At 39.7% G+C, this 27,374-nt stretch overlaps 2 protein-coding genes across 8 annotated transcripts in view; one reads left to right on the top strand and one right to left on the bottom strand.

Annotated features, from left to right (window-relative positions):
* DYNC2H1 (dynein cytoplasmic 2 heavy chain 1) overlaps window positions 1-7,347 on the bottom strand; it is a 187,464-nt gene extending 180,117 nt beyond the window's left edge. The window contains exons 1-10 of one of the 2 annotated variants that reach the window (XM_074860186.1): window positions 6,848-7,346; window positions 4,840-5,010; window positions 3,752-3,887; window positions 3,310-3,428; window positions 2,598-2,742; window positions 1,586-1,818; window positions 1,193-1,327; window positions 982-1,095; window positions 690-801; window positions 388-512 (exon numbers count right to left, since the gene is read on the bottom strand). In XM_074860186.1, coding sequence (XP_074716287.1) covers window positions 388-512; window positions 690-801; window positions 982-1,095; window positions 1,193-1,327; window positions 1,586-1,818; window positions 2,598-2,742; window positions 3,310-3,428; window positions 3,752-3,887; window positions 4,840-5,010; window positions 6,848-7,048 — 1,491 coding nt within the window. In that variant the 5' untranslated portion in view covers window positions 7,049-7,346. Of the gene's footprint in view, window positions 1-387; window positions 513-689; window positions 802-981; window positions 1,096-1,192; window positions 1,328-1,585; window positions 1,819-2,597; window positions 2,743-3,309; window positions 3,429-3,751; window positions 3,888-4,839; window positions 5,011-6,847 lie in introns of both variants that reach the window. The other variant, XM_074860188.1, reaches the window with a different exon arrangement.
* A 948-nt stretch (window positions 7,348-8,295) lies between these two features.
* DCUN1D5 (defective in cullin neddylation 1 domain containing 5) lies at window positions 8,296-26,697 on the top strand. Of its 6 annotated transcripts, XR_012627722.1 has the most exons (10): window positions 8,296-8,705; window positions 11,477-11,568; window positions 14,132-14,202; window positions 14,615-14,706; window positions 19,879-19,938; window positions 20,519-20,627; window positions 20,723-20,827; window positions 22,653-22,755; window positions 23,495-23,838; window positions 24,133-26,697. XR_012627722.1 is itself a non-coding variant. In XM_074860189.1 (9 exons), exons 1-9 carry the CDS (start codon window positions 8,620-8,622, stop codon window positions 23,548-23,550), a joined length of 774 nt encoding a protein of 257 aa, XP_074716290.1. In that variant the 5' UTR covers window positions 8,296-8,619; the 3' UTR covers window positions 23,551-26,697. The 6 variants fall into 6 exon arrangements, 5 of the variants coding, with proteins under 5 accessions (XP_074716290.1, XP_074716291.1, XP_074716294.1 ...); XM_074860189.1 differs by having other exon boundaries at window positions 23,495-26,697; XM_074860193.1 differs by having other exon boundaries at window positions 8,688-8,701; window positions 23,495-26,697.
* The last annotated feature ends 677 nt before the right edge of the window (window positions 26,698-27,374 follow it).

A 27,374-nucleotide genomic window follows, 5' to 3' on the forward strand; every position in this document is an offset into this window, starting at 1 on the left:
AAGGAATCCCTTTGATTTCAAGGGGACACTACACAAGTTAGTAATAACAAATGAAAATTAGAATGTCAGAATCTGGCCATCTGTAAATCTTAAATACAATTTTAAAATGCAAACTGGAGCGTAAAATTTAACAAAAAAGCTCCCTCTCAGAATCTGGGTCCTTTTTAAGTCATAAAAGCAGGCAGTTCAGTGTATTATGAAAAGACTGTCTTCTGGGCCAGTTAATAAAATTCAACTTAGCAAGCAGCACCACTGATATGAAATCTTGATTACATAATTCTTGGGAAGTCCACAATTTTTCTGTGGGGAATTCTCCACAGAAATCTCAAATACCATGTTTTAGGTTCTGTGATAATATTGTGTCTAAAAAGTAACAGAATCTGTTACCTTCAGCTCCAGCTGCCGCACCCATACAATATTATTGACAACTTCAGAAAGGTTTTTGCCTGACAGTGGTCCAGAAACATCACCAGGAACACCGTGGCATCGAGTTTCAAAGTCTGTCTGATAGTCTAACACAAGCAAAAGATTCATGTTAAACCAGAAACCTAACAGAACAAGCTTAAACTTATTATTGTAGTTGCAAAAATATGCTAGGGATACTGACATAATTCTAAAAGTAGATAAAGAATTCTAGTATTTGCATTATCTAGCATAATGCAGCTAAAAACTTTTAAATACATTTTTACCTTTAACATAATCTTGAAGTCTTGCTAGCAATGTTTCCCTTTCAAAAAGCAATTCTTTGCTTATATTTGGATGCTTTATCAGTTCCTTATACTTCTGAAATGTTTGAAGAAGCTGGAATATGAAATTTTAAAAAGTTATCTCTTTCTCCTGAAAAAAATTAAACATATTCTGTCACTGCTCATAAGTACTGTCTTTGGCTCTAAATATTTATTCCTGTGCTCTAAACTGAGTACCTAAGAATTCAGTAACTTTATCTTTAGGAAAGTTTTCAGACTACAAAAATACCCATACCTGCTGAGGACTGTCCTGAATTTCTGAAATAAATTTCTTCAATTTGCTTGCTATTTTTTGTTCCGCTGGTGCAATAATTCTTTCATACTGAGAGACTGCTGCTTTCCATAATGGCTAGAGATAATGAGTTCAGGTGTTAATTTAGGACTATCCATATACATCATAAAAAGTCACAGAAAGAATGTGAATAAATTAAAAATAAGCATTATACCTCTGTGTAAGGATTACAGTGTACAGGATTTAGGCCAGCAAAGGGTTCAAACACTTGGGCAAGATGTAAAGAATTTTGTTCTCCAGCTGGCAAAAAGACCGTAAGTTTTTCATGCAGTGTCCTAACAGTTAGTACCTAAAATAGAAAAAAATATTTCATATATCAAATATATTTTTACATAAAACATACATTTAGAATCAAAAAGCACAAGCAGCACATCTCATCCCTCTCCTTTGTACAAGAAACTTTTGAAAGGCTCAGGCAAACGCAGATTACAGAATGCTGCCTGAGTCTGAAAGGCCATAAAAGTGTTTTAATGTCCTTTTTTAACTTAAAACAATGTTGTTTAATTCTGTGTCTAATTAAATAAATGTGTATAATTCAAATCTCTACCTCATCAAGACGTTTGCCAAGTTTGGCCAACGATTCAGGGAAATATTTCTCATTTTTCCATGGATGTAGAGTATAACGTTGCCACAGTTGTCCAGTTAGGTACTCACAAGCTGACACCCACTGCTCACAAATCAAGATGCCAGCCTTTAGATTTTCTTTAACACTGTGAAAAGCATCCTCCCACAAATTCAAAGCTGCTAATTTTCTCTGAACATATCTACCTAGAGAGCCACCTAGAACACAAAGAAGTATACAAAAGCAGTATGTTATGTATGTTTAAAATAATTCTTTTAAATGCTACACCACATTCCAATCACTTTTTTAAAAAACTAGTGTAATGTCTTGATTTCAAACCACACAAATGCATCAGTAACTGATTATTTTGTTTCAAAAGCACCACAATCTCTTAAACATCTCCAAGTTAAACAGAGGTTGGTCCAACACCAGATGCTGATGGATTTGGATTCCGGAATCCACACACAAGCATCTGTCTTTATCAGCAGAAATGGCAGTGGCTAGCTGCCCCCAGCAATCTTTCCCCTCATGCACACACACATCTGGCAGCGGCAGACAAACTCACTGTCTTATGCCTGTCCCAGAACATGGGACTGCTGATGAGAGGATGAGAGAAGCGACATCTCTGCACATCCTGCTCTCACTTCCACACAGACTGAATCAACCTTCATATGGGAGTTTATGGAAATAAATTTTCTCCTCTGAGAGAAAGACAGGGCGTCAGACAGAAGCAAGACAAATCCATTCTACAGGCTGAAAGGTATACAACTCCATCTTGTTATTATCTATCATCTTCCCAAGCATGTGTCAAGTCATCTACCTGAACTGGCTGAACTATTGGGTACTATAAGGCAAATAACATTCATGGATCATAATTACAAGAAGAAAGCAATGCTGTAGGCTATCATGGTACCTTTATGAGGAAGAAGGTCTCTGCTCAAGGATTCATTTACTTTTTCTCAACTGTTTGTTTAACAAAGACTACATAAAGGTTTACCTATTACATCCAAGAGATTATGCATGCGTGGCTGTGGATAAGGATCATGTTCTGTTTGTCTCCACACACCATCAACAGTATCCTTGGTAGTCTCCACCAAATCCACAACTTCAAATAATGAGAGACTATCCAAGTTGTAGTAGTCCTAGAAAAAAATATCCTTAGTAGAATTACTTTGCAACTAGTATTGCAGAAACATTTATACTTTTCTGAAGCTGGCAATTGCTATAGTTTCCTGGGGTTTATTACTTAACAGAATATGGCATAATCCTCTCAAAAAACCAAGCATTTGTGTAAGTTTATCCATATGAAGAATGCATTGATAGCTGAAGCGCTATTCAAGCAAGCGTTTCACAGGTGCCAAAAAGTTTTGCACAATAGCATTCATTATTATTGTCTGCGTTTTCAGTTTTCCTTTTTATTAATTTCACGAGTCAATTTCTAGTTTACAAACTGTAGCATACTGTTGTATTTCTACAGGAACTCTAGTATTCAATGGTCAATTCTGCTCCCAATTAAATGTTGGCATTCCCCTGCACCATTGTCACTAGAAACTACATGAATGTCATTTAAAGTAAAATTTTGCCTAAGAAAAAATAAGTAAATAGTTATATACTCGTATATTTGAAAATAGTGTACATACACTGACATAAAAAGAGTGGTTTTTACTAAGTCTACAAATATATCACTGATCACACAAAAGAAAACATACTTTTGCAATGTCCTCAAATAGGTCTTTAAAATGAGAAGCTCTCTCTTTACTGCACCATTTACTTCCATGACGAGCACATTCTATCCAGAACTGAAATTCATCTGCTGGTGTAAGTATAGCTGCAAATAATAATGGGAAATGTTTAAATATGAAATACATGGATGGTCACAAAATATTTTCATTCAGATCGTATTTTTTAAAGCAAATTTTTACTATGTGATTATGTAATTATCCTTCAACTTCTGACTCTGACTAGATATAGTATCAAGTTCATATCAAGAGACCAGAGTTGATCACCACTAATTCCACTCTACTCACCACAACCTGTTATGTTTCACACTCTGCAGTCACTGGGATAACAAAGATTGAAAACTCAACCTGTAAATAAATTATTTACTCCAAATTTTAAATTAACTATAAAAGAGGGAATTTCAAAACAAACCTTGCACATCATCTTCACTTAATTTTGTTCCTGTGTAATTAGGATCTGACCTTCTGAGAACAGTACTTAAGCCAGCTTCAAGCTCACTTAAAAGCTTCTGGAGTTTGGGATCAAACGTTTTACTCCATCTCTCATCCTGCAATGAAAATTTCAAAAACTGTGACTCACGTGATAGAACAATTACTATTTTCCTCCCATTAATCTTAAAAAACAATTACTTAGATTAATAGCAGTAACCAACCACATGGTGAGACAATGTAATAATTTATTTCTCTTAAAGTCAAGGAAAAGTGCCTCATTCTTTTCACTTAACACTTCAGAATAATACTGTAAAAATTTTTTATCACAAAATCCATTCAGTTGTTGGATATATAAAGGCACTCTGAAAGTGTGTTCAAAATTCTTTGGTAATGAATTCTCTTAAGTTAAATTTGGAATTTTCTTCTCTATTAGAATCTGGAAATTGCTAGAATCAAGTATTAAAAGTTATTGTGGTTTTTTAAAATTATTTTATTAAATATTATGACATACAAGAAATTAAAAATATTTAAATGCCAAATATCTGCTTGTTCAGTTTATGAAACACAGCCATGGTCATCTGTTTTGAAAAAAAAATCCACAATGGAAATATATTCTTTAATGGAACAGAAGGAAAAGCCTCAGAACATTGTAAAAAAAGCAAAACTATGAGAAATGCAGCTGTTCAAGTTAATCTAGAGTCTAGCACACCTATCTGCCACATATTAAAAGTTTGCATGATACTATATATAAGAATAACTAAAACAAGAAAAGAAGACAAGACGGGAATTACTGGTGGAAGTAAAGTGCTTTTATCTCCATTAACCACCACCGCCCAGTATATTCCACATTTCTAGTGAGGCATATGTACGACCAGAATCCTCCTCTCATCTTTACTGATAGGAGGTGAAATACCTTCTTTAGAAATTAGAAGCATCATCCATTATGTAAGCGCTTAAAATGTATTATTTTCAAAACATAAAATATTTATCTCAGAATAGTTAACATCCTATGGAATTTCAATGTTTCAGTATAAAACTACAGAACATTTAAATTGGTATATTGCTCACCTTCAGTAATACTGGTGCAAAAACTTGTCGCACAGCTTGGTAAAGGGTGTAAATTGGTGAATTTAGCATAGATGACACAAGAATATTACTATGAAGGTTATCTTCTGTAATTACATCAGGTCGCAGCTTAAAGAACACCAATACATTATTCTTTGAATCAGTAGCTTCAATCTGTAATAATCAAGAAGACAGGATTTGTTTAGAAAACTGTCATTGACTGCATATTATACTAAATTAAGTACACTATTTACACAAATTATTTACATCAAGAAAAAAAATACAAAATATAATACCACTCCCTGTGGGCTCTGATAATATTCTCGTGGTATCTCATTTGCACAAAAAATTAAAACTTTTATTATACTCCTTCCTGAGTTCATAGGAACCTGAATTCCAACATCAAATACATAATGCCTTTTTCATTATAAAATATCTGTAAATACCGTAATTATTTATGCTATTTTGCTTTTGAAAACACCACTTACCACTTTGGAGACAAACCAGAAACTACATCTTGTGCCTAGAGAAAACTGAGCATGAAGTCTATCTTTTTTTTTGCATTTTTATGGGAATATTTTTCTAAATGTTCAGTATTGTTCTCCTGAGTCTGTAAATACATAACTATCGCAATTCATAGATTTCTCAAAGACAGAGAAAAGCATGCTCCTTCATCAGTAAAATTGTAAGTTGTAACATGACTCCTGGACTTCACAGTCCAACTTAAGGGTAAAGTTCCAAAAATTGCCATAAGAACAATTACTGAAACTATTCTTGGCCAAGGATAATTCATAAAACAGGAAAACATTATTAAATATTTGATAAAGCAGTAGCAAAAAGATGCAACAGCTGAAATGCCAAATTCTGTGCAACTGTAAACATCCATGAACTTTTTCTGTTAAAAGAAACAGAGGGCTAGTAAGGACAGCTTTCAATTTTACTTGACATATGAGTTTTACTTTCTTATCAAGTCTTTAGCCCAGCACCTACCTACAGACACCGTTTCAACTGAGACAATAGGAATACCTTAGCGTCCTGATATGCATCCAATCTTCACAGCTGCTGACAAGTGTCTTTCTATATTAGACAGTGGCTCAGCAGCACACCCCCAAAACTGGTACATGTAAATGTCCATTCCTGCATGAATATAGCATGCACTAGACTTCACAGACTACACAGATGATTACACCAGGAGGTATGTAACTTACTGGTCCACACAGCAGTTCACATGTTAACAACCCATTACACTAGTCTTCAGTGCAGAAAAAAAACTGTCACTGACACAAGAGACACCACGTCCCTGGTCTCACAGCAGAATGATGGGACGCACATCAAGACGTGCGCTTTGTGTGGTAGGCACCACACCGCGTCCTGACTACATGGTGACAGTCACTGTACATCACACCCCACGGTATCACTCGCCTGAGTCACTCGCTGAGCACAAACACTTAGAGCACAACTTTTCACACAGTGAAACTCAGATTTGCTCAGAGCTGGACTCATCAGTCTGCAAAACACATGATGTGGACAAACACCCACCTTGGGACTTGTCAAATATCAGCCATTGTGCCACCCATTGGGCCACGCTTCCTGCACGGGCATCGGCAACGCAATCCTTCCAGCTGCCTGCATGCACCCTTGCCCAGGAACAACCCATACATCAGAGCCACCTGGCATTTGCAGCAAGCTAACATGCCATCCTCCAGGCCGCCTGACATTCACACAGCGACAATATACAGCATGTTAAAACTACGCACCAGCACGATCCACTAACAAATATATCACACAGCTGACCATACACAGTCCTCACAGACTCGGGCCAGTCATTTATGGAGCTGACACTGAGGCCAGCATAGATAGCTGCAGTAGGAAGACGTCTCTCCAATCAGACTTTCCTGAGCGCTAAACCTGGGCTGGGCCCCAGACTCTGCATCCTCCCTCGCACCCTGGGATGCAGCGGCCACGCCAGATCCACAGGCGCCTGCACACGCTCGGCCGGACACCTCCGTACCTTGTTGGACGCCGTGAGCTGGGTGCCCGAGTGCTGCACAACGAGGAGGAACTCATTGCCGTCGTCGAGGAAGTTCGCCAGCTCCGGCCGGCGATGGAGCCCCGCGGCCAGGGCAGCGGGGCCCACAGCTGGATCCAGCCCGAAGTAGTTAGCGGCCGTGGCTGCAATAAAGCGCTTCCTCTTGTCCCCCTCCCCGGCCATGCTGGCGGGACGCACCCCCCCACCAGGCAGGATCAAGGCGGGGGTGGATCCAGAACCGCACGGGAGTACATGGAGGGCTGACGGGAGAAGAGCAAAGGCGGGCGGCGGGAAGGACGGCGGCTCCCGCCGGGGCACAAGACGAGGCCCGAGGCCTCCCGGCGTCCCTGCGTTGCCAGGACCCGTCACTATGGTGACTGAAAATGGCGGCCCTGGAGCGCTCGCGAGCTGGGTCCGGGTGGCGACGGGCGAGCGCCGCGCGGCTGCCGCTGGCAAGGAGCGAGGCAGCGGCCGACGCGCTCGGTGCTCGGCAGGCACCACCGGCGGGGCGGGGCCCGGGCGCGGGCGCCCTCTGCGGGCCGGCCGAGGCGGGTCACCCCGCGGTGCCCGGCGCTCCGGCGGCTGCCCGGGGCTCGACCGGCTCGAAAGCTGCGCGGCTTTTCCCTCGCAGTCATCGAAGCGTCTCTCCTGCCGCCAGCCGCGCTACGGCTCCAGAGAGCGGCCAGGGCCAGCTGCAGGGAGCCTCGGGGGGCTGCGACCCTGCAGGCGGTACCGTCTCGCCGCAGGGACCCCTTCCCCGCAGCCCCCGGCCCTCCGAGCGAGACCGGGCTTCGGTGGCGGAGGCCGGCCGTGTGGGACAGCTGCGATGCGCCACGAGCGGGCGGTGGCGGCACCAACAACTAATAACTGCAGGATAAATGGGAATCGCGGCACATTGCGGCGGCGTTGCTGCTCCCGGCGGGAGCCCTGCGGCGGGCTGGCTGGTGCTGCCTGCGGCAGATCCGCCACCGGCAGCGCGTGCTCCGCCTTCCCGGCGGTTTCGCCCGTCGGTCAGCGCTCACCAGCGCTTCCAGCCGCGTCTTAGCACGAAGAGCGCCCTTACGGTGAAGAAAGCAGCTCTGTTCCCCCCGCAGCCGGCCCTTCACCCCGCCACCGGCCGCCACCCCCAGGCTGCTGGCCCGGCCACCCCCGCCCGCCCCGCAGTCCCCGGTAACGAAGGGCTCGCGGTGTCCCGTTTTATTTCGCTGTGAACACGCCGTAAGAGCCGCACAACCCCCGTTCCGCGCGCTCGCGCTCCGCCCCCGCCACAATCAGCCGCCCTTAGAGCCACCCGCCCGAGCAAACGGCCCCGGGAGCTGCCCTCGCGGACCGGCTGAGGCCCCGCGGCGGCTCGGCGGCAACGGCCGGCAGAGCCACGTGGGCGGGACCCGGCCCCGCGGCGGGAAGGGCGCGAGCCTCGCCCCGCCCACTGAGGGGCGGGGCCACGGCGGTGCTGTCACTTCCTGCTCGGCGGTGTCTGTGTCCGGGTCGCTCGCCGTTCCCTGAGCAGCCGTTACCGCCCGGTTCCCCGCTCCCGCCCCGGCTGCGACACCCGTTGCTGGGACCGGTGTGGCGGCGGCGTCTGCCCGCGCGGCGAGCGGGGGGGTGGGGGGACGGGGAGGAGCAGGGCGGGACGGAGCTCCTCGTCACCTCAGCGCCGGTCTCGGGAGGCGGCGGCCGGGGGGGCGGTGAGCCCGGGGGAGCCTCGGCTGCGGGCCCCGGCAGCGGGGCGGCCCCCGCCCCGAGGCAGGACGATGCCGGTGAAGAAGAAGAGGAAGTCCTCGGGGTCGGCGGCTGCAGCGGCGGACGACACCGGCCTCAAGAAATGTAAACTCGGCAGGTACCGTCTGGCGGCGCGGCGCCGCCCGGCGGGCAGCGGCGTGCGGGGGGGCCGGGCCGGGCCCGTGGCGGCGGCTGTGGCCGGCTGTCACGTCCCGGGCGAGCGGCCGCGGGGCTCGGCCGCTCCTCCGTGGCCGGGGGGGGCTCTGGCGGCCCCGGCCGTGCGGCGGCTCCGCTCCGCACCGCGTGCCCCTGGGCTGCGGCATCCCTTTGTGCGGTGGCCGCGGGGCCCGGGGGGGTGGGCACGGGGCGGCGGTGCGGGGCCCGGCCGGCTCCCCGCGCTGCCCGGGTCGTGCCGGTGGATCTGTGCCCGGGCGCTTGGCGCGGCGTCGCCGGGCAGGTCCCGGGGGCAGGGAGCGCTGGTGCGGGCCGCAGCGTCTGCGTTTGGCTGGTTCCCACTCGGGGGAGAAACACCACGGAACCGCTCCCGTCCATCGCTGGTTTCGCCTTTCGCTCTGCCGGTGGGGTCAACTCCAGCGTTTGTCCCCACATTCATTCTAACCGTTTGCCTCGGGTAGGCAGCTCTCCTCATTTCACCGTTGCCAATGCTCAGAGTGTCTACGGTAAATCGTCTCTTTTTCTTTTTTTTCTTTTTTTTTTTTTTTGCAGTGAAATGGAAGGAGAGGTCAGGACACTCCAAAACAAAATCAGGAAAGGTTTTTCTAATAAATTCAGGAGTCTGAAGCAGCTTGTTCATTAAGTACTATAAAAAGACCACTTACGCTGTGATACCCGAAAATTACCATTAGAATGATAAACCATTAGTATGGTGTCACAGGAGGTTCTAGTGTGGCTTCCCTAAAGTAACTGTATGCCTTCTTAATCTATTAGAATTTGTTAAGTATGTTAGTAAACCAGTAGTTATGAAAAACATCCTGAGGACGTAAGAATACAAAGGACTTATGAAATCAACGCTATGGGAATAGCTATTGCAAGAAACTGTGGCATATGGCATTTCTCATAGGCTGGCCAAACTTGAGTTTAGAAGTACCCAGGCTCTTATTTTGTTATGACTGTTCATTTTGGGTAACTGTTCCAGAGCTCGCTTTCTGCAGTCATTAATGATCTTTTAGTTTCAGTATATATATATATAAAATATATATAAATCACTTATAAAAAATAAATTTAGTCATAGCCAGTTAATAATCATTCTTGTGCCTGCATTATCCTTTATATAACACTCCTCCCTCATGGTTCTGCCTCATATTTGGAGTGAGCGCTTATACTTTCTCATGCTTTATTTTGTGAAATTAAACAAGCTAAATTCTTCTGGTTTGTAATACTGATTTTCAGTTTCCTTGCTCATCATTGCTCTTTTCTGCATCTGCTCCAGTTTCAGTTCATCTTTCTTGAACACTGCTGACCAAACTTTTATGATCTTAATTTCTTTTACTTCAAAAAAAATCTTTTGAAAGCTCCTTAAAAAATGCTCTACAGGAAGCCAGTAGTCATTGGGCAAAACTATGACATAAATGAGAGTTCATGCTAGCTGGTCACAAAATACACAAGCATTTTTGACCTAGCCTTCTTATATAGCAATATATTGGTAATATTCTTTAATAAAACCACTGATTACAAATGGATATATGTTAAACCGGATAAAACCAACAAACAATAGTGTACTATATGGCTTTGTTTCTTTCTGGTGACTTGTGTTTTCAATGGCAGTTTAATGGATGCTTGTCTGTAGTACATCTTCAGTTCTAGCTTACAGCACATAAGGCTTCATCTTGGAGAGCGTTGCTTTCTCTTCCAGTGAAGCTTAAAATGATACACAGGAGATAAAGCTGTTCACCAGCTCTCAGAACTGAACTATTCTTTTCCTACTTGACGTTTTCATTTTAAAATTGCCGTGTAGGAGCTGCATAATTTTAAATCCTCTCATACAATTAACTTTCACCTCATTCTTAGAAATAATCTTAGCTTGTTCTAAAAGTCTGTAACTTTGTATTTGAAAGGAGTGTGCAATGAAAAGGTGCTGCAGCTCCTTACTGACTAAAGATGCTTTCATGTGGTCAGTGTTTTTATGGGAAGAAATCAGTTATTCTATGTATTCTTTTAAAGAATGATAAATTATGATCACTTTGTAGGCAAACTGGGTTGTGTGTCACATAATGAAGACAATGTGAGGGGGAAGCTGTGTGTGCTGAGCAGTTTTAGTCTTACCATAGATTGCATATTACTATTCTGGTATGTGTACCAAACATCTATAGAATTTACAGATACTTAGTTACATGTTTAATGTAAATAAATTGACCAAGTTTTCTTTCCAAATTTGGATGCTTAACTATAAATAGCCTGACTTTTAAATATGTCAAACTCTGCAGCTCCTATTGACCTAAATGGGATCTGTGCATATTCAGCACTCTTGAAGATCATGCTGCTTATTAGAGACCTCACTTTAAATGCCTGTATATATAAATATAAGTAGATAATAAGGCATTTGAATTATTGAGTAGTGATATTTTGACCATCTGTGTGTGGGTTTCTTGGTTTAATATCTACAAGATAACAGTACTGTTGCATTTTGGAGAAAGTAATAGTTGTGATAAATTGGGCTGTATGTCAAGGAAATTTTATGTTTCAACCAGTGTTGAAATAGGCTGACAGACAGTTGCCCTTTAACAAATTCAGCTTCATTGTTGATGTATATTGACTTCATAAAACAGTTTAAATAGTTTGAACTGATAATAAACAATTTGGTATTTAATTTTCAGTTATTTCCCATTTCTCATATTAAAATAACACCTATCATCCTTGTGTTTCTATAAGCTATTGCAGATCACAAGCCTCTGGTAAAGTAATAAGCGGAGAAGAACATTTTTCAAGCAAAAAGTGCCTGGCTTGGTTTTATGAATATGCAGGTAATATCCAATGGATTCATATTTAAAACTGTATGGTTTTGTTTAAAACAAGCAAATACATCAAATATTATTTACATTTTGCTTTTTTTATGGTGATGTAGACATAAAAAATAGGTTCATGTTCACTTCCTTATTACATTCACTTGAATTAGTATAGCTTTTATTATAGCCTTTTCCGTATTTGTTCTTTTTTGACTACTTCTTTGTGCTTTATAATTTACCATGGCGTTCTTTAAAATTAAATAACTGATGTTGGGCAGTACAGCGTTGAACCAGGATATACTGAATGATTCTACTTCCTGGTTTGAAATGACCAAGTAGAAGTCAGGACATTGAGAGATAGTTTAGGTGGAAGTTTATTTATCTAACTAGATCTTGTTTATAATCAAATTGGAAGGATAATGCAATAGTTCATCATTTAAGCCTCTTGGTTTTCTATTTTACGAAATAAAATCATAGGTGCTAATGCTGTTTTTCCTATCTGAGAATCTGTCCTAATATTTTTGATGTTCTAAATAACAAATGTTTCATTCAAAAGTGTTAGATGTAGCCTCTTTCAAATAAATCAGAATTGCTATCCAAGTAATAGTTGCTTTCAGTAACTATGCAGTGTATTTTGCAGAACTTATTAGACTATTACTGCCATTTATTTACCAATTATATGGTTAGAAATTCAGGATCTGTAAACTCTTACTAATTTCTTTTCTTGCCTAGTCACTAGTTGAAGTCCATCGTAACTAGTTGGTGATTAAAACTCATTAATGGCCAGTTTGCAGTATGAAATGAGCTGATGATTCATCTGTCAGCAATTGGTTTATTTATCGGAACTAATATTTTTCCTTGCAGTCTTTGCACAGTAATGAACTACTCCTAATTCTAGTATTCTGCTTTCTAATTTAGGTTTGAGGCATATTCTTTAGGAGTAGAGAGTCTTTTCTGAGGAAAATGATAATAATGTGCCTGCACATACTTTTAACTTTTTTAAGGCCTGTAAATTTTGGTTTTGTTGTTGAGTCGAGAACTGAGTGTAGGAGGCTATATTTTGTTAGTTAACCAGTAACCAAAATATGCTACGTTTCTAGCATAAAATAGAGTTCCAGTGAAATTATACACCATAGGAGATTAAATGTTTCCATTAAAAGAAAATTATATACACACACATATATGAATTGTACATATGATTTCTGGGCCAAAAACACTGATTCAAGTTTATACTTGTCATTACCAGTGAACCCCTGTATGTGTTTCTCTTCATAACTTAAACTTTCAATTTTTTTAACACATTCTGTGTAAGGGCTTCTCAAAACCAGATGGCAGTGTTTTGCCTTGCTTACCTAGATGAAATGCTCTTTGCAACATTTTTCAAGAGGTTCGTGTTCTTAAATGCTAGCTGCATTTTATTTTCCTGTAGAAGTAGACATTTTCAATAGTTTTTATTGACTTGATTTAAAGTCTGTTATCCAAACTCCTAAAAAGAATTCTGCTTACAGTAACAGCAGCTGATACAGATTAATTGGAGACAGGTATTGTCCAGGAGAAAAAAAAAAAAGACTGTTTTGTCTACGTATACAGCAAAATTTGCCAAAAAATTGTAAAATGGCATGTTGTTTTGGAAGATAAGGCCTTTACCTTTTGCATGGGTTCATATTCACTAAGGCAATATTAACATAATGATCCAAGACACATCAAAATAACATGTCAACAGGCCTTCTAATAATATTTGATTGCCCGGGAGGTGTTATTTTTGGAACAGGCTTAGCAGAAATAATTAAAACCAGAGACTGATTCAGAGAAACAACGTATTGTAGAATGTGTCTGTATGTCTTTAAATGCACTATTTTGTTGCTTTTTAGAGGCCGCCTTTGTGTTAAAATGGAAAAGTGACAGCATAACACTAACTGTTGTCCTGATCAAGTTATTTTCATTGTGGTCATAAATCTTTTTCGGCTTTGTATGTGACTAACATGCTTAGCATTTTTCTGATTCATTGTTATCACTCTCCTTATTACTTAAGATCATAAAACTCACCTTACGTTATTTGAAGTTTCATCCTCTTCTGTGTTGGTACAAACTCATAATGTTAACACCATTGAAAGAGTAATATCTGTAATAGTAGCTCAGATGGAATTAATTTTTTTGTTGTTGATAAAATAACTCTCTGAAGAACAGTATTCATAGAGTAACTTCAGCACAGAGTAGTGATACCCAAGTTGTCTTAAACACAAGTGACCACCACAGATACTGGAGTTGAGCTATATCAGTGGGAAGCCCAATGGAGTCTTCTGAAAACTCACATACACAAAGTGAAATAGCTTGACTGCTGTTGTGGGGAGGTAGTGCACAACGTGAAAGTTCTGGTTTATTTTTGCTTTTAGTTCACAGTATCACTTCATATGTAATATACATGTCTCCATATTGCAGTTGATAGAATGGTTCTAACATAAAACCTACTTAATAGTGTTTAAAGATAGCCTGTATGCAATATAGTCTAATTGTTGCGTGTAACCCATGTGAGCAGTGAATGTTACTTAAATTTCAATCTGGTTTCTTTTTGGTTTTGAAGGTCCCGATGAAGTTGTGGGACCCGAAGGAATGGAAAAGTTCTGTGAAGACATCGGTGTTGAGCCTGAAAATGTAGGCTTCTTGCATGATACTAATAACAGTTTAAAAGAGAATATTGGATAAGATTAAGTTCTGTGTAAAACTCTTAACTTCAATAAGCAAAGAGTTGATCTCTTCCTGCTTTTAGGAGCTATTCTAAGATATTTCAGCTGAACACATCAATTATGTGTGGCTGGTGTGTGAGACTTTTTTGTTTGGTTTATTATTTTAATTTCATTTTCAGAATATTGATATTTCATTTTCAGAAAAATGAAATTAAAGATTGCACATAGCTGAATTATTAAATGGTAACAAATATAAAGTGCAGGCATGTACAACAATTGCTAGAATGTTTGAATGCTCAGAGTTTTGTTCTTGGACGTCTAGAAATCAGCCTTTTCTTACATACTGACTACTTTTTCTCCCCTTGTCTCTTTCTCCCTAGATTATTATGTTAGTTTTAGCCTGGAAACTAGAGGCTGAAAGCATGGGATTTTTTACCAAGGAAGAATGGTTAAAAGGAATGACCTCATTACAGTAAGAGTATTTTTACATATATAGTAGGATGTTCTAATTTTATGTTTGTACAAGCAACTTAATTATTCTTGCCCTCAGTTTCTTGTACATTGGCAATAAGACACAGAAACTCTTGCTTTTAGGTCTGGTCTGGGTCAACAGCTGGCAGTAGCTACTGTTCATCAAGTTGTGCATCTGATGAGTTCACTCAAATGCTAAAGTTCTGTCTAACCCTAGTAAGTCAGGATTTGGTGGCTTATTTTTCTTACAAAATGTTAAAATACCATGCTAGTTAGCAGACACAAATAAGTAGATCTGGAAATACTCATAAGCATAGCTCAGCACTGATATTCTAGAAAGTTTTTATTGATTTTTAAGCTTTATAGATGAGGACTCATCAATAATAGTTTTGGTTCTTAGTGTTATTTATTAGATGCATAACATTTTTCCAATTTATAAATAAACTTCTTGTTCCTTCTGTTTTATAAGAATTTTTGGTGAGATGCCCTCCCTAAAGAGGTTCGTTCTTTTGTGAAACTGATCAGCTTTTTGTGAGGCTTAGTTCAGTTGTCACTTTTTGTTCTTCATGAAACTACTTATGATACATAAATGTTTAACAGGTGACTTGTTATGACACTGAAATCAATATTAAAAATGTCAGGGAACTACTCCTACAGCTATGGCGTGGTGGGAAAGAGGGGGCTGATCTGACTCTTGGAGTTGGCACAGTTGCCCCATCGGTTGTGAATTGGTTTGGGAAATTGTATTGGGTAGATACCCTCTGGTTATTCAAGACTATGGAGTGAGGCCAGCCCAAATCTCTTGTGCAAATCTTACTTGATTTGGGACCAGCCTTCTGATGGATGCCTTAATTGTTTTGTGACTACCAGAAACTCATAAATTTAGTAAGAGCTGGAATGATTAAATTGCCTGAAATTCAGGACAACAAAGATTATATTCTGCGTACATACATTTTTAGATGTAGTGAATGGGTATAATTTGGTCACTTCTCTGAAGTACTTAATTTTTATGCCCAAATGGAAGCTCTCAAGAGTTAGCCAGTCTAGCAGAATGAAAGCACAAAGACTTATGAAATCAAGCACTTCTTCAAAACCAATATTATAGACTTTGTTTCTAATAATCTGCTGTGATTAGGAATCTTCTGCTTCTTTTAAGAACAGAACTGGTCATGCTGTAGGCTAAATGTGTTTTTGACAGAAAATATGGTATTGCTGTGCATTTTTGTATAAATAGACGTGATCAGAGCACTTGCCTAAGCCTAATCCTGTTAACCTCTATGTTTTGCTTCCCCTGGCTGTGCTCTAATAGCAGGCTGTGGACTAAGGAGCTGGATGAGGCAGTGACACTCACGTAAAGGAATTCAAGATTCTTTGGCTTAAAAAGAGAATATAAATCTGTAGACTTGTGCTGTTTGTGCTTACTGGGAGGGGAGGATCATATTATGAGATTCCATCTGGAATGGGGAAGTCCAGCTTCTCTTGAAAGGTTTGACAGAAGTTTTGAAGGAGAAGGATTTTACGCTCTTAAAGCAATAGACTATTACTACATTTTTGCACAGCATTTTAAAATTTTCTTTCGTGAAGAAACAACATTAAAATGCTTTAAAAGCCCAGAGTGTATTCTAAGTCAGAGTTAAATTACCGAATCCTTATTTCAAAATGTGAAATGTCACATAAGGTAATTGCATGAACAGGGTTGGGTGGAATTCAGCTACAAAGTAAGACACCTAAATGTGTGGTTTATATGCAAGAGCTGGATTTCTTAAACTTACTGCAGTCTTTGGAGATCTAGTCAATGTAGTGGAGCCTAGGGCAGTTTGCCCTAAGACCTAGTGACTGGTCACCTGAATTGCTCTTGCGGGTTGGTTGGCTAGACCTCTGTGAATGGCAACAACTAAAGTTTAGACACCTAAATCTAATCTACAGTCAGATGCCGGCATTTGAGTGCTGGAATCTTGAAGTGACATTCTTTTTGTGTGTGGTCTTGTGATATGCTGATGAAGTTTGTTCTTTAGAGAGGAGGAGAAAAATAAATATGTGTTAAGGTATACACTGTCAGAATTAAGGTGGATCAAACACTAAGTAGTAGCTTGTAAGACATAAACAACTTAAGCTGTGAAAGTGACGTTTCTATTGTATCATGTTGGTAGGGTGAATTCTGCCCTGTGTATATATATATGAAATCTGGGTACCTGACTCTATGTTGATCACCTGGAAGTCTTTTCATACTCAGCAGAGAGAAACAAGTACCTCTGTTGGGCAATTTATTTCAGCTGGTTTTAACACATTTTTAGGATTAAATGAATAGCCCTCAGGAAGTGACCTTTTATCTACATTTCCTTTAAAGCCATTGGAGGGTGAATAACTTAACATTGTGCATTTGACTTTATGTATCTGACTTAAAGCAGAAGCATACCCATGTATTTATCAACTGTAGTTACAAATCTGGTTATGAAATGAAGGTGAAGGAAAAAGGATTATGATTCATGATTTTATTAAACTCCACAGAAGTCATTGTTCAAACTAGGTAAATACAAAGAATTTCATGTGTAAGGAAGTGAGGTGTAAGCAGCTATATTGTCTTAGTACTTCACTGGCTATTTTTTTTTAACCTTAGAATTTGAGCCAAATTTTACATTAAAGCTCAGCTTTTGAAAATGCATGGCCAGGTGAAGGGGAGAGTGCCAAATTAGATTCCAGCTGAGGGAAAGATAAGGTCATGATCTCACATTTTTAGGTACAAGGGAAGCCACGGGAGAGAGGCAAGAGATCAGGTTTGTAACTTTGTGCTGTTTGTAGAATTATTAGTAAAAACAACATATTTGGGTTGATTTTAATTATAGCCTAATTAGCTGCTTTTCCAACAAGCTTTTTGCTTATTACCTTTCCTTCTGTTAATGTTTGTGAGGCTAACGCAAAGCATAGTGTAAACAATTTCTTTTTTTATGCCAGTATAGCATTCAGTGTATACCAGAATCTAAACAATTTCTGGTCTCCAGAACTCTAAATCAGTTGACATAGTAAAACTATGGCATTGCCGGGGCAAAAGATGACCCTTTGCTCTCTTAAACCATTACTTCCTTGGACCTCTGTATGCTCCAGTTATAACATGGAACCTAAATTGCAGAAAATCCTGTTTCAGTGCTTGAAGAGAGTGGATGGACTACATGGATATCATTCCCTTTTGTCCATCTGGAGGGCTGGATGATGGCAGGGAACTCTTTTTGTAGATTAAAAGACCTTCAAGCTACTTTATATACTACCATTAAATGCTTTTGGTTTAATGTTTATATACATCTTACTAATTTTTCTTTTTAGTAAAAGACAAGCATATGTAAATAATTATGAAACGTGAAACATTGGAATATCTGCATGGGAGTTATTGAATCATTACTCTGTCCATGTTAGCTATGCCTCAAATGAACTCTACCTCAATAGAAATCAAAATAGGACTGCTTTGTGGTGCTAATTTAAGTTTTGTTATCCTGATGTCAGGATGTGATGAGAATGTAGTAAGCTAATGTCTAGTTTTGTTGATCTTGAGGTAACCTTATTTAATGCTATCTTTCGTTAAAGGCAGTTCAAGAAATCACATCTTTTTCTAGTCTCTGTACAGGAGTTTGGTGTTAATTCACGTAGTGCTAATCAGAAGGTTGTTCTGACTGAAAAAAACCAAACTGTTAGGTATGGGTGACCTCAGTCATCTTGTTTATGGTGCAGTCACACAAGCAGCTGTATCTCTGTAAAAGAGTAGTTTGACAGCTCCTTACCTCAATCGTGTGAAGAAAATCAGTGGCCGGGTGTGGAAATGCCTTAAATGGCTTTAACAGATAATATGTCCCTGCATTGGACTTCAGAGGGTGGTGCCTGCCTGTCTGAGCAGGATCCTTCTGACTGTTTGGTTTTAAATAGTTTGACAATAGCTCGAGTCTTGAGGCTTAATAATTGCATATTTTCATATCAACTTTTTCAAGAAAATCACTTCTGCATTAAAATATTAGTCAATAGTACAGTATGCAGTAACAGGAGTTTTACTTTGTACTTAAATTTATGATTATCTGAACAATTTTTAAAAATATTTTGTAAGAAATTTAAACATACTGAAATCTGTGTTTATCCATGGTATGGTAAATAATCTTAGTCAAATTATATTTGACAAAATGTGTGGTAAACCCATTTTATTGTACTAATGACATATAAACTACTTAACAATGTGAGCATTTAATTAGGTGTTAAATAGGTGGATTTGTCCTCAGATGTAGAGGACAATATTATTGCAGTATGAAGATTTGAACATAGAAAGAAGAGAGATGAATATAAAATCAGATGCCTTTGTAGCATAGCATAATACTGCTTTAAGGGTTAAATGATAAAATACATAGACTAGTTAGATGGCTGAAGAAAAAAACTCTAATTTTATATTAAATCTACCAAAGCTCTTTTAACAAGATTCCTTTTCAAATTAATGCGTGGTTGATTGCAAAATATATTGGTTCTTGTCATCTGAACACACAGCCTAATTGGCTAATAGTTTTATTTATTTAGCACTGATCTTGGCTGGGGCTCAGTGCTGCTTTAGGAAGATGCTGCTAGAGACAAGAAGTAACAAAAAGCTCCACCAGCTGGAATTGCTATGTTTCTCCTGTCGCAGACTGAGAGATGCAGGCGGACAGAGAGACATGCACGCACAGGCTGGCAGACCTGAGGAACAGGAAGTATCGGTGTGGGCAAAGTACAGCATCAAAGGACAGCATCTCAGCGACCTGCTGCGATACTCCCGAAGGGCCCTTGCTATGGGCTGCTGAGGCAGGGCCATAAGGAGCAGTTAAAGATGCAGATGTATTCTTGGAGAGGCAGGCTGCCAGAAAGGGGACACATTACCAAAGGAAGTATTTATGTACATCTGCATTTCTGAAAGTACTGCTTCTGTCATGTAGGATACAGGGCAAGGTGGAATTCTTGCTTTTTTTTTTTTTTTTGAATCATGGCAGCTGTTATTTTATAAGAGTAAAATGTGACATAACTCTTCTTTTGAGTGAGTCTTTCCTGGAGGATTATCATATGTAAATTACATTCTCCTCTGCCATTCTTGGTGAATATAACCCATTTTCTATTTGAAAAGAAAAGTCCTTGCCAAATAAAATAACATGGAGATCTTCTTTTCTGCCAAAAGGTTATTTTTGCTGAAGGGTTATCCTGTCAACTATCAGACCTGTACAGTCTCATACAACCTGTGAGTTTTCAGTTGAATGGCTACTGACTAATCCAGGTGACAGGCTTATCAGAGCTTGCATTTGTCGGTCATAAAACACAAATGTTTTGCAGAGTCCCTGCTCAATCCTGCCACTCATAATTATATAGTCTTGAAGTGTGTGGTTAGGGTTTGGTTTTTTCCAAAGAGATACGGCATAAAGCCCTTATTTACAGCTGGATTTTCTCATCTTAGTGCACACTGAATACTGTTCTCTCCAAACTTTCATAATGATTGAAAGATATGATAGTGTTGGGTATGAATATAACTTGCAGAGTATAGCATAAAAAGACTACTCTTTGATAAGTAAAGCAGAGACTTTGTATTATGTTGCTGATACATTTTAAAAAAACTTGCTTACAGGAGCTAGGCATTCATCATTTTGGTAAGCTGGAAATGTTGGGCATGTTCAGTGTTCTTTAAGTCACTTGTATAGTATTACTATTATACATCTGATGATTGCATTTTAGTGATTTTAAATTTTTATGTTTTCTGGCATTTTTTCATTGTCCAGATGTTTTGCTTGGAACTTCTAATGTCATTTGGTTTTCTTTATTTTAAGGTGCGACTGTACAGAAAAATTACAGAGTAAATTTGACTTCTTGCGGTCACAACTGAATGACATTTCATCCTTTAAGAATATCTACAGATATGCCTTTGATTTTGCAAGGGTAAGACTACTGGAATGTTAAAAGAAGGTTTTTGTTTTAATTGTTCAATGAGCTTGTACTTGAGTGGTTTTTGTGCTTTCTTTATTCAACCTTAGGATAAAGACCAGCGAAGTCTTGATATTGATACTGCAAAATCCATGTTAGCTCTTCTGCTTGGAAGAACTTGGCCACTGTTTTCAGTATTCTATCAATACCTGGAGGTACAAGTTTCCTTGACTTTCTGAATTATGGCATAGTAGTTGGGCTGTTCTGTGAAAAGATTTCAGGGTTTGTGTTGTTTTTCTCAATAATGTATCCACATTGCTCTCCTCTTGCTCAAGATGCTTATGAAACAGTGATGTTCTTGTATGCATCGCAGATCCTTTTCTCCCTCCCTGTGCCTCACTCCCCCTTCTCTTATCAAAGGCAACTAAAATTCTATCTTAATTAGACTATAAAGGTAAATTTAAAAGAAAATAATAGAGCCCCAGTAGTCTTTTCAGCTGCATCTGTCCTGAATTTCAAGTTTGCTTTGTGTAGATACAGTATGTAGGTACCCTGAGCTCTGTCTGTCTCTGGAAGATTGTGGTCAGCTCAGCTGCAAGTGACTTAGTAAGGTGGATGTGTGTAGGTTGTGGAGCATGCTAGGCTTGAAACTATTCCCTGGCTTCAAATCAATACTAACATTGCAAAGTAGATGTCCTTATGATCATACTGTATTGTACCCTGGAGAAAAGATTTTTGTAATTGTTCATTCTGGAAATTTATCTGAGCTAGGTATGCCTCACTTCAGGGCAAGATGAAAATTTATCAATTTCTGAAGCTTAAGAATGGTGACTTCCTGATTCCCTGCTATTTCAGTTTTGCTCTGATCTTCCAAGAAACCATTTCATGTAATTTCAGAACTATGAAATAAGTACATGAATCATAGTATCATAGAATGGTTTGGATTGGAAGAGACATTAAAGATCATCCAGTTCCAACCCCCCTGCCATGAGCAGGGACACCTTCCACTAGATCAGGTTGCTCAAAGCTCTGTCCAACCTGGCCTTGAACACTGCCGGGGAGGGGGCAGCCACAGCTTCTCTGGGCAGCCTGTTCCACTGTCTCACCACCCTCACAGGAAAGAATTTCTTCCTTGTATCTAATCTAAATCTTCTCTCAGTTTAAAACCATTACCCCTCATCCTATCATTACACTCCCTGGTAAAGAGTCCCTCCTCATCTTTTCTGTAGCCCACTTTAAGTACTGGAAGGCCACTATAAGATCTCCCTGGAGCCTTCTCTTCCACAGCCTGAGCAACCCCAACTCTGTCTGCTTGTCCTCATTAGAGAGGTGCTTCAGCTCCAGATCATCCTTGTGGCCCTCCTCTGGACTTGCTCGAGCAGGTCCATGTCCTTCTTATGTTGAGGGCCCCAGAGCTGGACACAGTACTCCAGGTGGGGTCTAACGAGAGCAGAGTAGAGGAGGAGAATCACCTCCCTTGACCTGCTGGCCACACTTCTCTTGACGCAGCCCAGGATGTGATTGGCTTTCATTGCTGGGTCATGTTGAGCTTCTTGTCAACCAACACCCCTAAGTCCTTCTCTGCTGGGCTGCTCTCAATCCACTCATTGTCCAGCCTGTATTTGTGCTTGGGATTGCCTCGAACCATGTGCAGGACCTTGCACTTGGCCTTGTTGAACTTCAGGGTTCACAACAGGCCCACCTCTCCAGCCTGTCCAGGTCCCTCTGGATGGCACATCCCTTCCCTCCAGCGTGTCGACCCCACCACACAGCTTGGTGTTGTCGGCAAACTTGCTGAGGGTGCACTCAATCCCACTGTCCATGTCACCAACGAAGACGTTAAACAGCACCGGTCCCAGTACCAACCCCTGAGGAACACCACTCGTGTAGTATTTTGAAAAATGGAAAACCAAGGATATAGTAGCTGTTGTTACCCATTAAATTGTTTGTTATGAACTGATTGAAGATAAAAAGAGAGATGAGATGCAGTGTTACCAAATGTAATTTGATGTTTTAATGTTCTGAAATTATTTTCTGTAGCAATCAAAGTATAGAGTTATGAACAAGGATCAGTGGTACAATGTACTGGAGTTCAGCAGAACTGTCCATGCAGACCTTAGTAACTACGATGAAGATGGTGCATGTAAGTATTTGTAACATTTTGCTTATTCAACTATTATTTCAGTCTTTTCAATTTGCATAAAACAAATTTCTGTAACAGACCCAATACTGTGAGGTGTAAAATATTTCTTCTCCACCAATGCATAGTAAAACTGTCCTCATAACCATTCATCTTCAAACTGCAGATATTAATTGTAGTAGTATGCCGGGGTATGATGGTATATCTGAGCCAAGTCATATTCAGTTCAGGATCTAGCAAAGCTGCTTGAAACTACAGACTTGCAAATAGAATTATAAATGGCAAACTCTCATTTTGTACTAATATATAATAAGCTCTAGTTTAACTATGAAGTAGCCTAGCTTCTGGTGCTTGGGGCTCAACTCCTTGACAGTCATTCATATTGTGACTGAATTGCATTAGGCATCCCATTTTGGTCTGTGTTCTAATTATGTGAAACTTTCAAAGCTCTAGGAAGAAGGAATTAGTTGGGCCAGTTTACAATGTAACCTTATTTTTGTGCTTTCAGTTCAGTGCACCTGTCAGGTGTCAGGAACGCTTTTTTCCATAGTTCTAAATAGTGTTATTTGTGCACTTTTTGCCACCCTTGCATTGAAATTATTGTAATCATTTTGAATCTTAATAAGTATTTGATCATAGAATTGGCATGGATGTTACCTAGACCAGTAGTTTTAACCTTCATACTTTAAGAGATGTTTGAAAGACATTGGCAAATATAACTCCAAGTTTCATCCATTTGCAGGGCCTGTACTTCTGGATGAATTTGTTGAATGGCAAAAAGTTCGTCAAGCGTCATAGCAAGAATTCAAAAGAAAATGCAAAAGTTTTTTTGGTGCCCGCCTGTACACAAACTAATGAGAAAAACAAAGGATTGCATTTTCATTCTTAAGAAAGACTTTACAGTAATTTTTTTTCCTTTTTTAAGGAAATTTTCTTGTTACACGTGAAATGGGCATTGAACCACACCTCTTCTGAGACTGAAAGCTGGAGTTCTTGTTTTGAGTCTTATGTTTATAGCATTTATTTCAGTACAATAAAGATTCAGATTTGTGACAAAGGCCTAAAAGTGAAGAATGTCCCTTGAATGTGAGTGTGGTGTCTATTTTTAAAACCAAATCTTTAAGATTATCTTTCTCAGAAGTGCCCTTTGCTATGAATTTTTGAAGACCTTAAAAATACTTAACTGGCACTGTTGCTTGCTGATGGTATGACTGTCTTGTGTGACAAACGTTAGAAGGAATGACTGATTTTTGGAGCCCTGGTTGGGAGTGTGCTAATTTGCATATTAAGTATCGATCATGGGTTGTGCCACAGTTTTCAGCTCCTGGTGGAGATAAAGGCCTTAAACTCGTACTTTTTTCTTTTTTCTTTTTTGTTCAGTACCCACCCAGTGGCATGGCATTTAATGGCAAGCCCTTTTAAAGCAGAAAGGTGTCAAGCATATGGCTGTACATGCAGAATGGCTGAAAACTAGTTGCCTGCACTGATGGTGAACACAGATACTCTTTGGTACAGTAAGGCAGCTTCAAATTTTTACTACAATTTAGACTTTGGATTGCTTTGTATGAAAAGTGCAATTTATATGTTAAAAGGGAAAGCTGGAAAGACTTGGTTTCAAGCTTTGCTTATGACGTGTTTTAGACTGGAAGCATTCACAACATGACTTTTTTTAATCTCCCTGGATGCTCTTCATACTGTAAGTCAGGAAGAGACTATTAAATCACCTACCATTGACCTGTATATAATAGGCTATTAATTTTTACCCTGTTACTCCATGTATTGAGTCCAATAACTACTGTGAGATTGCCCTTTCAGGCGCTCAGTATTTGTGGCAACCTTTACCTTCCTGCCCAGGAGGCCCAATGCCACCCTTGAGAAGGAAAGGGATTTTAATGAGTAAATGTGAGAAACCAAAACAGAATGAGAGAATGAAGCATTTGTAACTTCTACTTTATTATATAAATATATTATGTAGACTGTGATAATGCCATGAGACTCAGTCAGTGATCAAGGCCTCATTGTGCCAAATACTTCAACAGCTTGAAATAAGAATAGACAATGTAAGCTAGGCATGACTTGAAGATCTTTGCCTCAGGGAAATGACCTGTTTTGCACATCCCTTATTCAGACTAACAAGCATGAGTTTTCCTATCCTTAAGGAAAGCTTTATTCCCAAGATGAATTTTTTTTTTTACAAGGAGGGGGGAAAAAAAGGAAAAGGTGTGAGGAGAAATAATGAGAAGTGGGACAAACTAGTAGTGTGTGCCCATGCTATTGTTCTATTAGAGAGGACTACTCTTGCAATTTACTCTCCAGACCTTCTTGCTGTGGGAAGCAATGCAGTGGTGGTCCATGGGCTGTTCTGCAAGTCACCTGATAGTGCAGTTGAAGCTTGGTTCTGCTCAAATGGAGGGGAAAAAAAAAAAAAGGCATGGGGGGGGGAACCAAACCAAACAGCAGTTGAGATACTGGGAGATCTGCTTGTACAGTGGCTAATGTCTGTGTGCATGCAAACGCATGCACTACAGCTGTTCTAAATATTTTTCCACCTTTTTTAAGGGAAGTACTTAATTTTGGACCTCATGTAGGCTACAGCAGTTCTCTTCAATATGTTACAAGTTGACCATTTGCATTGCTGATAATTATGATTTCACTCATAACAGAGTGCCTTTCATTTGGAAATTGTCCTACCCTACAGAAAGTTAGTGCCAGAATGAGATTAACTTCAAGAGTCTCAAGATCTACTAGTAGATTAAGGTCCTAAAATGCACAGATAAATGTGAACCAATTATCTTAATGTCAAGGGAAGTACTGCTGTATACTGAATCTCTGCAGGGGCACTGATTTCTCAAATTCACTACAATGACTCTCCTTGCTTAGTATGTTTAGACCCCATTATAACTGGGAAACTATCTTTCCAGAAGTTTTGAAACACCGGTTAGAAGATGAATATTTTATAGTGTGATTTAAAAAAAAAAAAAATCAACTTTTTTAGGAAACTGCAAACTTATGTATTCCACTTAAACCAGATGGTCCTAGAGGATGGTATTAGAGTCTAACAGTAGGAGTGATGCATCTGCCAATCCAAGGTGGTCAAGTACTTACCGTTAAGGTGTAAGACACTATGTGATGTATCATTTGTATCTCTGTTAAGGTTTTATCAGTATTCCTATAATAAATCCATGTTTCAGGGATTTATAACTTGGTTGTGTGTGTGATTGAAAATCATCAGTTACTGTAAAACTTTGACTGGGAATGAATGTATTTAAACTACTTAAAATCAATATAGTTTTTCAAATTTGAATAAAATAGGATTTTAAGTTATGTTTTTGTGCTCAAAACTGCAATCAGATTTATTGTTTAAATGTGAACTAATGGCTTGTACAGTTTCATTGTGAGCTGATCACTTTTATTAGCTGTCTCTTATTAAATCATCTTACAGCTTACTGTGGATAAGTGCCAAAAGCTGTTTATTTATTTTATTTTTTTAATTTTGTGCATGTCCACAAGCCAAAACTGCGTTCAGCTAAATGCTTTCTTTAGTCTTTGAACTTCAATTTTGCTTTGCTCAGGTGCATTTCAGTCTGTTGAATAAAAAAAGTGACACCTTATTTTTCAGTATTCTAAGATGAAAGTTCACAGGTGAAATATGCTGCCACAGTTATGACAAATAATAAAATCGAAGGTGAAATGTCTTCCAAAACTAAATCATAGTGGTGTCTATCTTGATGTTATAAATTTCAGTTTAATCTCACGTTCATTTCTGATAGTAATTCTTCCTAACATAACTAATTTTTTTCTAGTTTTCTTAGACAACTAACAGTTTTAGTTTTCAAAATCCAAAAACGCCCACTTGTTCATGGAAAAAGCCATACTGGTAGATTGGAATGTAATATTTCTCCTATGTAAAAATGTGATCTTGAATTAAACAGTCATGTATGTTTACCTGTGTCTTTAACTGTATATGTAGTTTTGATGCAGTTTACCTTTACTGTTTAATTTACGTCTAATTCTTTACTACTGGGTGTAATTTCACGTTTCTATAGTGGGATCTGACTTTGGCCCCTGAGGTGACTGAGTGGGCCGCCAGGGGGCGCTGTGGTCCCTGTTCACAGTGTCCCGGCGCTCTCAGAGGCTTCGGGCTGATCTCTTGCTATTGACTGCACAAAAATTGCAAAAGGGACCATAAATTTAATGTTTCTGATGTTTTGTTCATTTTTTTAAGCTAGTGAACAGTTCTTTCAATGTACAAACTTGTACAGGTTTAGCTTTGTTAAGTATGATGAATAAAATGGTATGTAATAGGGCAGAAAACTTGTTTTTTTTGTCATGCTGCCTCTTTTTTAGTTTTTTCTTTTGTGTATGTGTAACTGTTCTTAAAATCACTGAGAAACTTAATTCCAGCAAGATGGATCAGTCTAATTTCTAACTTAACCTTACTGAATTTCTTTGCTCTTATGGGCACATACAGAAAATAGAACTCAACTGAGAGCAACAGCAAACACCGTTCTTAATTATACTCCGTGTTACTAGATGCTGGTAGAACATAATGGCCCTGATAATTAACTGTCATGAATTATTCATTGACGAACACTGTTCCAACAACCTCTTGCAATGCATAT

This window comes from Strix uralensis, chromosome 2 (assembly GCF_047716275.1).
Source record: "Strix uralensis isolate ZFMK-TIS-50842 chromosome 2, bStrUra1, whole genome shotgun sequence".
NCBI lineage: Eukaryota > Metazoa > Chordata > Aves > Strigiformes > Strigidae > Strix > Strix uralensis.